Here is a 12,608-nt window from a genome sequence, read left to right on the forward strand (position 1 = left end):
CGCCCGTTGTCCCGGAAGTGTCTGTGGACAATGGCGCCCAGGCGGTAGTTAGCTCAGTGCGGCGTCGAATCGAAAAAAGCTGTCCGCTTCTGATTCTTCGCGGGATGGCGGACCGCAGCATCGGCTCCTCGGCGCATCTGGAGCGGCTGCACGAGATTTTTCGGGGCCTTCATGGGGAGCTGCAAAGCGTCCCGGAGAGGCTGCGCGGGAGTCTCGCGGTTGGTACGTGAGAACGCAGCGCTCAAGTCCTGCGGGGGGTGCGGGGGAGGCCCTTCCCGTGTTGGCTTCGGCCTCTCCGCGCGAGGCCGCGGACGTTTCCTCGGAAGCGAGGAGGTCGCTGGTGGAGTAATGAGGAGAACTTGTTTGCTGAGGATTCCTGTGTGCCGGCAAAACGGAAACAAACCGGTGCTACTCCCCAAATGCCAAAGTGAGAAGCTGAATACTCGGGGAGGACGAAGGAGTTTTGCGTTTCACGGTAGAGTTTATTCCGGTTAAAAGCAAAACTCTTGTATTCAGGCTTGCGCATCTTTCTTGTCCTTCAAGCCCAGGCGGCTGCTTCCTGACTTTTTACTTGGAACAAGCTGGAAACAAGCTGCCTTGTGCAACACTGGATTACAGCCTCGGACTCTCTGGAAATGGTGTGTATGTGAGAGAGGGAAAGAGAGAAGGGGAGACATGGTCACCGATGCTTAGTAAAGAGAATTAGACAACCTAGAGTATACAAGATATGCTCTTGTAGGCTTACACAGTGTAAGACTTGGAAGTCCACCCTTTGTGCAGTGCTTAAATCTACAACTTGGGTATCCTAGATAGATGGCCATTCAGCCTCAATTTAAATAGCTCGTGAAGGTGAATCCTGCACCTCCTGAGGTAGTCTGTTCCATCATTGACCAAGTCTTACTCGCTGTTGCTAATGCCCCAATGAAATTTACTGCCTTGTATTTTAAACCCCTTCAGCAAAGGATCGTTACCTTGTCGTGGTGCTGGAGCTTGAGCACCTCAATGATGCCATGAGCTAAACCGTGAAGGGCCACCCAAGACGGGAAGGTCATGACAGAGAGGTCAGACTAAATGCGATCCCTGGGGAAGGTAATGGCAACCCACCTCAGTATTCTTGCCGTGAAAACTAAATGGATCAGTACAACCAGAGATATGTCGGTATACCATCGGAAGATGAGACCCCCAGGTCGGAAGATGGTCAAAATGCTACTGGGGAGGAACAGAGGATGAGCTCAACTAGCCCCAGACGTGATGACGCAGCTAGCTCAAAGCCGAAAGGACGGCTAGCGGCCGACGGTGCTGGTGGTGAACGGCGAATCCGATGTTCTAAGGATCAACACACCATCGGAACCTGGAATGTAAGATCTATGAGCCAGGGCAAATTGGATGTGGTTATTGGTGAGATGTCAAGATTAAAGATAGACATTCTGGGCATCAGTGAACTGAAATGGACTGGAATGGGCCACTTCACATCAAATGACCACCAGATCTACTGCTGCGGACAAGAGGACCACAGAAGAAATGGAGTAGCCTTCATAATTAATAGTAAAGTGGCTAAAGCAGTGCTTGGATACAACCCAAAAAACGACAGAATGATCTCAATTCGAATTCAGGGCAAGCCATCTAACATCACAGTGATCCAAATATACGCCCCAACCACAAATGCTGAAGAAGCTGAAGTAGAGCAGTTCTATGAGGATCTGCAGCACCTACTGGACAACACGCCTAAAAGAGATGTTATTTTCATCACAGGAGACTGGAATGCTAAGGTGGGCAGTCAAATGACACCTCGAATTACAGGTAAGTATGGCCTGGGAGAACAAAACGAAGCAGGACACAGGCTGATAGAATTTTGCCAAGACAATTCACTCTGCATAACAAACACTCTCTTCCAACAACCTAAGAGACGGCTTTATACATGGACTTCACCAGATGGACAACACCGAAATCAGATTGATTACATCCTTTGCAGCCAAAGGTGGCGGACATCTGTACAGTCGGTAAAAACAAGGCCTGGAGCTGACTGTAGTTCAGATCACGAACTTCTTCTTGCACAATTTAGGATCAGACTCAAGAGATTAGGGAAGACCCACAGATCAGCTAGATATGAGCTCACTAATATTCCTAAGGAATATGCAGTGGAGGTGAAGAATAGATTTAAGGGACTGGACTTAGTAGATAGGGTCCCGGAAGAACTCTGGACAGAAGTTGGCAGCATTGTTCAGGAGGCGGCAACAAAATACATCCCAAAGAAAGAGAAAACCAAGAAGGCAAAATGGCTGTCTGCTGAGACACTAGAAGTAGCCCAAGAAAGAAGGAAAGCAAAAGGCAACAGTGATAGGGGCAGATATGCCCAATTAAATGCAAAATTCCAGAGGTTAGCCAGAAGAGATAAGGAATTATTTTTAAACAAGCAATGCGCGGAAGTGGAAGAAGACAATAGATTAGGAAGGACAAGAGACCTCTTCCAGAAAATTAGAAACATTGGAGGTAAATTCCAGGCAAAAATGGGTATGATCAAAAACAAAGAAGGCAAGGACCTAACAGAAGAAGAAGAGATCAAGAAAAGGTGGCAAGAATATACAGAAAACCTGTATAGGAAGGATAACAATATCGGGGATAACTTTGACGGTGTGGTCGGTGAGCTAGAGCCAGACATCCTGAAGAGTGAGGTTGAGTGGGCCTTAAGAAGCATTGCTAATAACAAGGCAACAGGAGACGACGGCATCCCAGCTGAACTGTTCAAAATCTTGCAAGATGATGCTGTCAAGGTAATGCATGCTATATGCCAGCAAATTTGGAAAACACAAGAATGGCCATCAGACTGGAAAAAATCAACTTATATCCCCATACCAAAAAAGGGAAACACTAAAGAATGTTCAAACTATCGAACAGTGGCACTCATTTCACATGCCAGTAAGGTAATGCTCAAGATCCTGCAAGGTAGACTTCAGCAGTTCATGGAGCGAGAATTGCCAGATGTACAAGCTGGGTTTAGAAAAGGCAGAGGAACTAGAGACCAAATTGCCAATATCCGCTGGATAATGGAAAAAGCCAGGGAGTTTCAGAAAAACATCTATTTCTGTTTTATTGACTATTCTAAAGCCTTTGACTGTGTGGACCATAACAAATTGTGGCAAGTTCTTAGTGGTATGGGGATACCAAGTCATCTTGTATGCCTCCTGAAGAATCTGTATAACGACCAAGTAGCAACAGTAAGAACAGACCACGGAACAACAGACTGGTTTAAGATTGGAAAAGGAGTACGGCAGGGCTGTATACTCTCACCCTACCTATTCAACTTGTATGCAGAACACATCATGCGACAAGCTGGGCTTGAGGAATCCAAGGCTGGAGTTAAAATCTCTGGAAGAAACATTAACAATCTCAGATATGCAGATGATACCACCTTGATGGCTGAAAGTGAAGAGGAACTGAGGAGCCTTATGATGAAGGTGAAAGAAGAAAGTGCAAAAGCTGGTTTGCAGCTAAACCTCAAAAAAACCAAGATTATGGCAACCAGCTTGATTGATAACTGGCAAATAGAGGGAGAAAATGTAGAAGCAGTGAAAGACTTTGTATTCCTAGGTGCAAAGATTACTGCAGATGCTGACTGCAGTCAGGAAATCAGAAGACGCTTAATCCTTGGAAGAAGAGCAATGACAAATCTCGATAAAATAGTTAAGAGCAGAGACATCACACTGACAACAAAGGCCCGCATAGTTAAAGCAATGGTGTTCCCTGTAGTAACATATGGCTGCGAGAGCTGGACCATAAGGAAGGCTGAGCGAAGGAAGATCGATGCTTTTGAACTGTGGTGTTGGAGGAAAATTCTGAGAGTGCCTTGGACTGCAAGAAGATCAAACCAGTCCATCCTCCAGGAAATAAAGCCAGACTGCTCACTTGAGGGAATGATATTAAAGGCAAAACTGAAATACTTTGGCCACATAATGAGAAGACAGGACACCCTGGAGAAGATGCTGATGCTAGGGAGAGTGGAAGGCAAAAGGAAGAGAGGCCGACCAAGGGCAAGATGGATGGATGATATTCTAGAGGTGACGGACTCGTCCCTGGGGGAGCTGGGGATGTTGACGACCGACAGGAAGCTCTGGCGTGGGCTGGTCCATGAAGTCACGAAGAGTCGGTAGCGACTAAACGAATAAACAACAACAATTTTAAACCCACTGCTTCTTGGCCTGTCTCCTGAAATGATGCTCATCAAGTCTACCCCAGCTTCTTTATGACAACCCTGCAGATACTTGAAGACAGCTACCACATCATTCCAAAATCTTCTCCAGGCCAACTCCTCCAACTGTTCTTCATAAGTTTTTCCTTCCAGGTCCTGTATGATCTTGGTCTCTGTCCTCTGGAGGACTTCAAGTTTGTCAGTATGCTTTCTAAAATGGAGTGTGGTGTAACCAATGCAGAGTAGCAAGGAATGCTAACTTTTTTTGACCTTACCCATTATTTTGATGAATACAGTCTAGGATAACATTTGAGATACATGTACATACATACATACATTGGCAGCTGCTACGTAACTATTATCTTATTGTGTTTGTTTATTTTGTCCAATTCAGAGGCTGCCCAACTCCTTAATGACTCTGGCCAGCTTACATATAAATATATATATATATGAGTTAAAACGATCCTGGCTGATGAGAAGACCAATACACACCAGCCATAGACAGACATAACTAAAATGGGCTGCACAATTACCCTATCCCAAGGCCTGGGAGAACAAGCTTCATCAGTAACCTAAATGTCATAAGGATGGAAGCTGCATGAATCTCTGGGGGGATATTCCAGAGTGCAGGTACTGCAACAGAGTAGGCATGCTATTTGGGTCCTGCAAAATGACACTGTTTGATTGACAGGACCTAGAGCGCACCCAACATGCTTGATCTTACTGACAGGCAGAAATCAATGGAGATAAACAGTCCCTCAGAGAGTCAGGCCCTTTGTACCTTGACTTGCACCTGGAAGCCAACTGGTAACCAGTGCAGTTTGTGAAGCAGTGGGGTCACATGAACATAATGCACCACTGCTTGTGCTACTGTGTTCTGGACCAGCTGTAGCTTCCAAATGATCTTCAAGGGCAGCCCCATGTAGAGTATATTATAGCATCTAGTTGTGAGGTGACCAGGGCATGAATGACCGAAGGGCCAGTTTGTGATCTCCCAAAATACCTAGTCTCTGCATCCTTGATCTTGTCTTTGATGTAGAACTTCGCACTTGTCTGTGTTAAAATTCATCTTGCTGGTTTCTGCCCATTGTTTGAGTTTGTCAAGATCCTTCTGAATTTTGATACTTGGCTCCAAGATATTTGCTGTCCTGAGATATCTTTGTGTCATCTGTAAATTTGATAACCATACCTTCTTCCAGCTTGCCATGGAGCCATTGGCATACAAGTGTTGGGTACAATTGTTTAACCAGCTCTTTATCCATCTAATAGTAGCATAGTCCCACTCATATTTTACCATTCTCTCTACTAGAATCTCATGGGAAATGTTGTCAGATGCTTTTTTTTTAAAGTCATAGGATACTCTGTCTGATCAAATGGTCATTCTGTCTAAAATGGAAATCAAGTTAGTTTGGAAATTCATTCTTGATAAACTCATGCTGGCTTCTGCCAAGCAATGCATTATTTTCCAAATACTCACATTTACCCTTCTCTAGCTCTCTGACCCTGTGTCCGTCCTCCATGATTTCTCAAAGATCACAGAAAGAGACTCCCTCATCAGGAAGCTCCTTCAAGAATCTTGGATATAACTGGTCTGGTGGTAGAGGCTTACATTCTTTCAGGCTCCCTAAATCATCTCTTTACCCTCTAGCAATCTTTTCTTATGGGCTGTAACATAGTCTTCTCCAACCTAGTGTTATTCAGGGGTGTTGGGCATGGTCTAGGAATAATAATCTGACAGATCCAGCGTAGGCATGCTATCTGAGGACACAAGTTTCAAGAATGTAGTTTTAAGGAGACATTGAGAAAAAACAGAGAGGCCTGAGGCCTGATCCTCCTTCCTTTCTTTGGAAATATTTAAACTGGGGAAGTTGTTGTTTTTTCTTTCTCTAGGTTGTTACACACACATCTTTTAAAGCAATATTAAGACACTTTTGCTCTAGCTGCTCTCTTTTTGCAAATTTAGTAGATTGCTTTTATCACTGGAAAAATACTCAGAAACATGCTAGTATTTTTGATGCTTATATAAAAAATGCCAGACTTTTATCTGTTATGAAAATAATTAAAAACAACACTTTAAAAATAATTTATTCAATCTTGATTGGAGTACATGACAAGACTGGGTTAAATGACATTTGATCAGTATTTATTTTTTTCTTTACTGAGCCTTCATTTAACTGGCAATTTTGTTGGGCAGGAAGAATAAAAGGACATGAATGGTGTGAATGAACTAAATCTGTGGGTTGCTTACAAAGTTACATGAACAGATGTAGGTTCATACAACAGGGATTACCCTGCATGTTATGGTCTCTGGAACAGATTTGGGGTACGTGTAGAGGAAAAAAATCATTGCTTTGGCCTGTATTGTTCCCTCAGCAGAACAACACCTTTGAATACAGCCCATCATCTAATAAGGTATAGGTACAAAATAGCCATTTTGCATGGAATCTGCTCATCCATGGAACTAGAGATGCCAATCCATTAGTTCCTGTGGACACCTGAACATATTGAGTAAAAGTGACAGGAAAAATAAGGCAATGATGTAAAGCGAGTGGCCCATGGTTTTCTATATTTTTTCCTGGATTGGTAGAAAGTTTTACGTCATAACTTTGTTGTGCCTGCTTGAGGGCTTATATCAAGAGACATTGGCCTAGACATCAACATAAGAAGTCTTAGTTCATAATGCATTTAGCCAGGGGTCCTATCAGTTTAATGCAAGGTGAGCAACTCTAGGTCTACATACAGTCTGGCACTCTACCTCTAATTACTGGAAATTGGCAGCACGCTTTCCCACCATTTTGAGATGGGGAACTCTTCAAATGTTAATGTAAGCCCTCAAGCAGGCACAACAAAGTTATAAAGAATATGCTTAGTCTAGAAATTATTTTTGGCTCTGCTGATATTTTTATTTTGTCCTTTGATGAAAATTTATTTATTTTTCTTATTTATCTTGCAGAGGAGAAAAAAAAGTTAATGCGAGAATTTGATGAAAAACTAAAAGAAGCAAATGAAACAGTAAGAATATGAACTATTCTTTAAGAAGCTTTAGAATCCTAGTGGATATGAAACCAATTTAATTCAGAGTGCCTTAAGCATGGTAGATCTTAATAAAGTGCTTAGTATTGATTGAAATTAGTGTTTCTCAACCTTGGCAACTTTAAGATGTGTGGACTTCAACTCCCAGAATTCCCCAGCCAGCTTGGGGACTTCAACTCTGGGAGCTTAAACATCTTAAAGTTGCCAAGGTTGAGAAACACTGGGTTGAAGTAATTCATTTCAAAAACATTTTCCCTCTGTTTTCTCTTTTCCCATTTAACTATGTGTCCAGACAAACCTAAGCCAGTACTTGGAATAGCCATTTGAACTGCCTGCTAATCTGCCTTCTGTTAAAAAACAGTTTAAGCTTATACTAGATCTTTTTTTCTGAACTAAGCTTAAAGATAATGATTTATCTTTAAAATGCTACAAAGATAACTGCATTACAAACTGTTTTTGAAAATTTCTCTTGGTTTATAGTGAAGATTGCTATGCAGCAAGGTGAGATATCATTCTTTTGATTCTGGTCTTTGTTTTTGTTATCACAGTGGTAATGCTGTGTTTGGCTATGCCACTTCAAAGTAATTAATTTTTTCTTCATGAAAAGAACATTGCCTTCATGTAGGAAAAAAGATGACAGGTTAATGATTGCAGCCCAGCCTTCTCCCTGATGTGTAATAAAGAAATGAATTGCTAAATAGATAGTATTTTATACTTTAATCACAGAGCCTCGTGAAATAGAGCGATTCATAAGAAATTTTAATGGGGATTTATTTTTTATTTTTTTCAAAAATGGTCTATGTGATGTGATGTTTCCAGTAAACTAACCATTTTCGGACTTGATTTACATGTTTCAAATACAAATGTAACAAGGATTTTGATATATGTTTACTTTTAAACTTATTCAAGTTACGGGAAATGGAGGAAGAACTGAAATATGCCCCAGTGTCCTTTCGCAATCAAATGATGGTCAAAATTCGGACTTACAAAGGAGACCTTAGCACATTCCATAGGAAAATGAAAAGTATGGATTTGGGAGCAGTTCCAAGTGCACGTGGGAATTCAAAATTTGGAATCTTCTCTACAGAAAATGAGCAGAGAGTGAGTACTAAGAACACAATTATTTTTAAGGTTGTTTTGATGGCAACATTCTTCAGGTTCTTATTCAGGAAGGTGTGCAGAGACTGAGCTCATGGTGAACACTTAAGAAGAAGACATGTAGAAAAGAGACAGATTGGCTTATGGATCAATTAGAAGAAATAAGAGTTAATGCAAAAGTCTATCTGCCCTTGTCTTAATAGCTTGGTGCATTGGAAACAAACTTAGATTCTTCTGAAAAAATGAGGGGATAGAAAGAAAAAGAAAGAGGAATGGAGGGGGTGGGGGCTTAGTTAATGTGAAGATCCCTCCTTCCTAGATATCAGGAATCTTTGCTGCTCTCCCAATTCTGCAAAATAGTAAAGGTCTTTTTAAGCCTTCACTGGAGAATTTAACAAACTGAGAGAAAACAGAACCAAGTTTTCACTTCCAGATTTGAAAAATCACTGATAATGTGTCTGTTAGAAAGAATAAAAGGAGAAAACGGTTTTTTCCTTCTCTTTCCTTGGCTGAGGGGAGGAAAAAAAATTCTTGAGCATAATGATCAGTGAGGGACAGGATCTCTCAATTATTATCCAAATCAGCAATATTTAGATGATTGGATCTGACAACATCAGTAAGAAGTTATAAACTTGAACACTGGAATTAGAGATTATTCCAGTGTTTCAAAATTCAGTCTATTTCTTTTAAATTCCATATCAGAAAGCTAAGTAAAGTACAGAAGTGTGGAAGATTTAAACCTGCATTGGTAATTGGTGATTATTTTTTCAGCTCTTGCCCTTATGTATTGGCTGCAATTTTACAAGTGTTAACAGGGAGTGGAGATGAGACTCCACCAAAAGTGCTTGCAGAAGCTCATTTTATTTATTAATTTTTGTGCCACCTCCCTAGGACTCTAGGTAGCTCAGAATAAAATCAACTACAAGCCATTAAAATATAACATTAAAAATAATATAAATTAAAAAACAAAAGCCCCTCATGTGGCCCCAGTCTTCAAAATAGTTCCCCCATAATTTGGCAGCTTCCAACTAAATTGCAACCTTTTCTCCAAAGAGCTGTTGAAAAGCACAATCCTGAGAATTTCTTTCCTGAGTTTCAGTGATGGAAAATATTCTGTGGCTTTCTCAAGCTGGAATGGAGCCTCTGCTTTCAACTGCAGGCTATCCTTAACAAAATATGGAAGAACCAACAGCGAATAGTATCTTTAATAATTAACCCAGGCCTGAACGTTTGATGATGATTGATAATGATGATTAAGAGATTGATCCTTGCTTGATTCTTATAGTACATAATATACACCAGAACATAAATGAGATAAACGTCGGAATGCTTGTTAAGACATTCCTCTGTTTAGTGCTGCTAGTGATCATCTAGATGCATCTTTGTTATGCTGATTATCATTAAGCCAATCAGGGATGTATTTTAATTTCCATTGATTGATTAATTGATTTGTTTTATATCCTGCTTTTATTTTGTACAGCTCAAGGTGTACAATAAGCCATAATGCTCCTTCCTCTTATTTTCCCCACAACAACAGTCCTGTGAGGTAGATTGAGCGGATGAAATGAGCTTGTTTTGAAAAGTAGTCTTTTACCACCCAAATGACCGTTTTCTTTTGGCTGGGTGGTCAGTCGACTATGAAGTCCATTGAGATTTCATCCCAAGGGCGAGAGGGTTCAGCTACGGGTTGCAGTAGCCACTGGGGTTTGCCAGCCGGTCACTTGGCCATAGTGCACACTGGGCAGGACGCCACATACGTCTTGACGTCCTTCCTCAGCGAGGGCCACCAAAACTGTCTCCGAGTCAGGTGTAGGGTTTTCAGGAACCCGAAGTGACCAGCCTGTTTGCTGTCATGCGATCTGTTGAGGATTGCCTGCCGTTGTGAGTCGGGTACATATAGCCTTCCCTCCGCCCATGCGAGGTCCTGGTCCATGGTGACCTTGTTGGGGTTGGAGAGGAGCCAGGGGTCAGATTTCAATGCCGTTATGAAATCTGCCCGTAGCTCCCCTGGTATTAGAGGTTGCCTGCGTCTAGGGGCGGGTTGCGTCATAGTTGTTTGTGGGGGGGGGGCAGGCTGTCCCCGGGTGACCACTGCCATACCCAGCAGGGAATCGGAAAGCACCGTCCCTACAATGTCGGAGATAGGCTCCGCATTCTGGGGTAGTCGGGAGAGTGCGTCTGCCAGGAAGTTCTTTTTGCCTGGTATGAACTTCAGCTGGAAGTTGAACCGGCTGAAGAACTGAGCCAATCATCTTTGCTTGGGACTGAGGTGCCGGGGCATACGGAGCGCCTCGAGGTTGTGGTGGTCTGTCCAGACCTCAAACGGGCAAGTCGTCCCTTCCAAAAGGTGACGCCAAGCCTCCAGTGCTGCTTTAACCGCAAATGCTTCCTTTTCCCATACATGCCAGCGCCTCTCTGTCTCCGAGAATTTCCTCGAGAGGTAGGTGCATGGCTTCAGGATTCCTGCGGAATCCTTTTGCAGCAGGATGGCGCCTATTGAGAAGTCAGAGGCGTCCACCTGCACCACAAAAGGCCGTTCGGGGTCCGGGTGAGCTAGAATTGGCTCCGCTGTGAACAGCGCTTTTAGCCTGTCAAACGCGGTTTGACAGGCAGAAGTCCAATTAAGTACGGCCCCCGGGTTTTTTACCTTGCGCGTCTCCCCGACGCCCTTGGTCTTGAGCAAATCGGTTAAGGGTAGGGCGATTTCCGCGAACCCCCTCGCGAAGGACCTATAGAAATTCGCAAACCCGAGGAAGCTTTGAAGCTGGCGCCTGGTGCGTGGGTGTTCCCAGCTCAAAACTGCCTGGACCTTCGCGGGGTCCATTTCTATGCCTTTGTCAGAGATTCTGTACCCTAGGTAGTCCAAGCACGATTTGTGGAATTCGCACTTGGACAGCTTAGCGTAGAGTTTGGCTTTCCGTAGCTTAGTGAGGACTTGCCTCACCAACTTCTCGTGTTCCCTCTGCGTCCTCGTGTAGATGAGGACATCATCCAGGTAAACCAGTACGCCCTTGAATAGGTGTTCATGCAGTATCTCGTTGATGAGTTGCATGAAGACCCCCGGGGCCCCCGCAAGACCGAATGGCAGTACCTTGTATTGGAAGGAGCCCAAGGGGCAGTTGAATGCTGTTTTCCACTCGTCCCCCTCCCTGATGCGGATTCTGTAATACGCCTCGCGGAGGTCGAGTTTGGAAAACACCCTTCCCTTTGACAGGTGTGCTAGCATGTCCTTTACGAGGGGTAGGGGGTATTTGTTGGATAGGGAAGCGGAATTTAATCCGCAGTAATCGGTGCATAGTCTCAGGGTGCCGTCCTTCTTTTCCCGAAATAGGACAGGTGCTCCAACCGGCGAGTTTGCTGGTTCTATGAAGCCCCTGGAGAGGTTTTTATCCAAGAATTCCCGCAGCGCCGCTAATTTTCTCTGGGTCATGGGGTAGATCTTGGGCTTGGGTAATGGGACGTCTGGGAGCAGTTCAATTGTGCAGTCCGTCTTGCGATGGGGGGGTAACTGGTCCACCTCCTCTTCTCCGAAGGCATCTGCAAAGTCTGCATATTGCTCCGGCAGTCCTTCTGGGGGGGGGGTCGTGGTTGTGGTCGATGACTTCTGCCCTCCCCACCGTCGGAGCAGATGGTTTGTCCGGTGTCGGTGCCTGGTAGACCCCGTCTTTGAACTTGATGGAGCGTGTCCTCCAGTCTATGTGTGGGTTGTTGCGTGCTAGCCAGGTTGTCCCCAGCACTATTATGGGTTTCCCTATCTGGGTCACCACAAAGTTTATTGATTCCTTGTGGGTGACCATTGTCAGGGTGACCATTCCGGTCCTCTGGGTGGCCGGTCTCCTCCCTGCTGTAGAACCGTCTAGTTGATGGAACGCCAGCGGTTTAGGGAGGGGGAAACAAGGCAGTTTTAGTGCGGCGACAATGTCCGGGTGGATCAGATTTCTGGAGCACCCAGAATCCACCATAGCTTTGGCCGCAATGGCTCTAGGGCCGTAAGAGAGTTCAATTGTCCCTGCCAGGATGGAGCAATCGTCACTCACCCTGGGGTTGTTGCACCCCTTCTTCACCACCTGCCCAGCGGCGCTGCTTAGAGCAGGCGGGGAGCGTTTTCCACCGGCTGTTCTTGGGCGTCGATCGCGTCCTCTGCGAGGTAGGCATCCGCGTCCTCGTCCGGGGTTGCTAACGCTCCTGTCAGCCGTCTGGGGGGTTGGATGGCTTGTGCGGCGTCTTTGGTGTGGGTCTGGGCGGGCGATCCGTTGTTCTGTTTGTGAAACAGTCCGCCGCTCGGTGGCCC

General features: G+C 44.4%; 1 protein-coding gene across 1 annotated transcript in view; it reads left to right on the top strand.

Annotated features, from left to right (window-relative positions):
* The window catches only part of VTI1B (vesicle transport through interaction with t-SNAREs 1B), a 21,577-nt gene continuing 8,969 nt past the window's right edge, over positions 1-12,608 (top strand). The window contains exons 1-3 of the mRNA XM_063289797.1: positions 1-222; positions 7,140-7,198; positions 8,129-8,320. Of these exons, the coding sequence (XP_063145867.1) occupies positions 105-222; positions 7,140-7,198; positions 8,129-8,320 (369 nt within the window). The 5' untranslated portion in view covers positions 1-104. The remainder of the gene's footprint in view (positions 223-7,139; positions 7,199-8,128; positions 8,321-12,608) is intronic.

Source organism: Candoia aspera, chromosome 1, assembly GCF_035149785.1.
Source record: "Candoia aspera isolate rCanAsp1 chromosome 1, rCanAsp1.hap2, whole genome shotgun sequence".
NCBI lineage: Eukaryota > Metazoa > Chordata > Lepidosauria > Squamata > Boidae > Candoia > Candoia aspera.